The following is a 523-nucleotide window of genomic DNA, read 5'->3' as shown; positions in this document are numbered from 1 at the left end:
CGAGGCACTCGTACGAGATCTCGAACTGGAAGGGATTGACGAAAGAGGTAGGGTTGTTCAGCACCGCCACGTTCGTTAAGTTCACCGCGCTCATCGCCGCCGCCGCCGCCGATCGCCGAACCGAGAGGAGGGGGGTGGGTTTTTTGGCTGGATTTGGGAGAACAGGGCCCAGAGGAGAGAGAAGGGTACTTTCGGTACTTCCTTGCTGGCTGTCGATGTTTTTTTGTTGAGCGGTGACTGTCGATGTTGAGTGGGGTACCGCGAGAGCTATTCCTCGCATTGAGCGAGACGTACGGGATCTCTCGCAGCGAACGACCACAGTAAAGGGCCGCGGTCTGTTAGCGTTTATTTTGCGCGAGCGACTACAGTAACAGAGCTATGGCCTGTTAGCAACTTTTTTTATTGAAAAAAATAGAGTAAAAAACAGGGGAATCCTATATGACGCACGTTGCGTCAAGCTGTCGGGGCTTCGCACAGGTTCACGAGCTAGCGACGCGATCTAGGCCGGCCTGTTAGTGGTTAG

General features: G+C 54.1%; 1 protein-coding gene across 1 annotated transcript in view; it reads right to left on the bottom strand.

The window, feature by feature from the left end:
- Positions 1 to 206, bottom strand: part of LOC123070546 (probable histone chaperone ASF1A) — a 3,456-nt gene extending 3,250 nt beyond the window's left edge. Inside the window, exon 1 of the mRNA XM_044493796.1 lies at positions 9 to 206. Within this exon, the coding sequence (XP_044349731.1) occupies positions 9 to 94 (86 nt within the window). The 5' untranslated portion in view covers positions 95 to 206. The remainder of the gene's footprint in view (positions 1 to 8) is intronic.
- Between the last annotated feature and the right edge of the window lie 317 nt (positions 207 to 523).

The sequence above is a fragment of the Triticum aestivum genome, chromosome 3B, assembly GCF_018294505.1.
Source record: "Triticum aestivum cultivar Chinese Spring chromosome 3B, IWGSC CS RefSeq v2.1, whole genome shotgun sequence".
Classification (NCBI taxonomy): domain Eukaryota; kingdom Viridiplantae; phylum Streptophyta; class Magnoliopsida; order Poales; family Poaceae; genus Triticum; species Triticum aestivum.
Note: the sequence above shows the minus strand (reverse complement) of the source record. Positions and strands in the feature narration are given on the sequence as shown.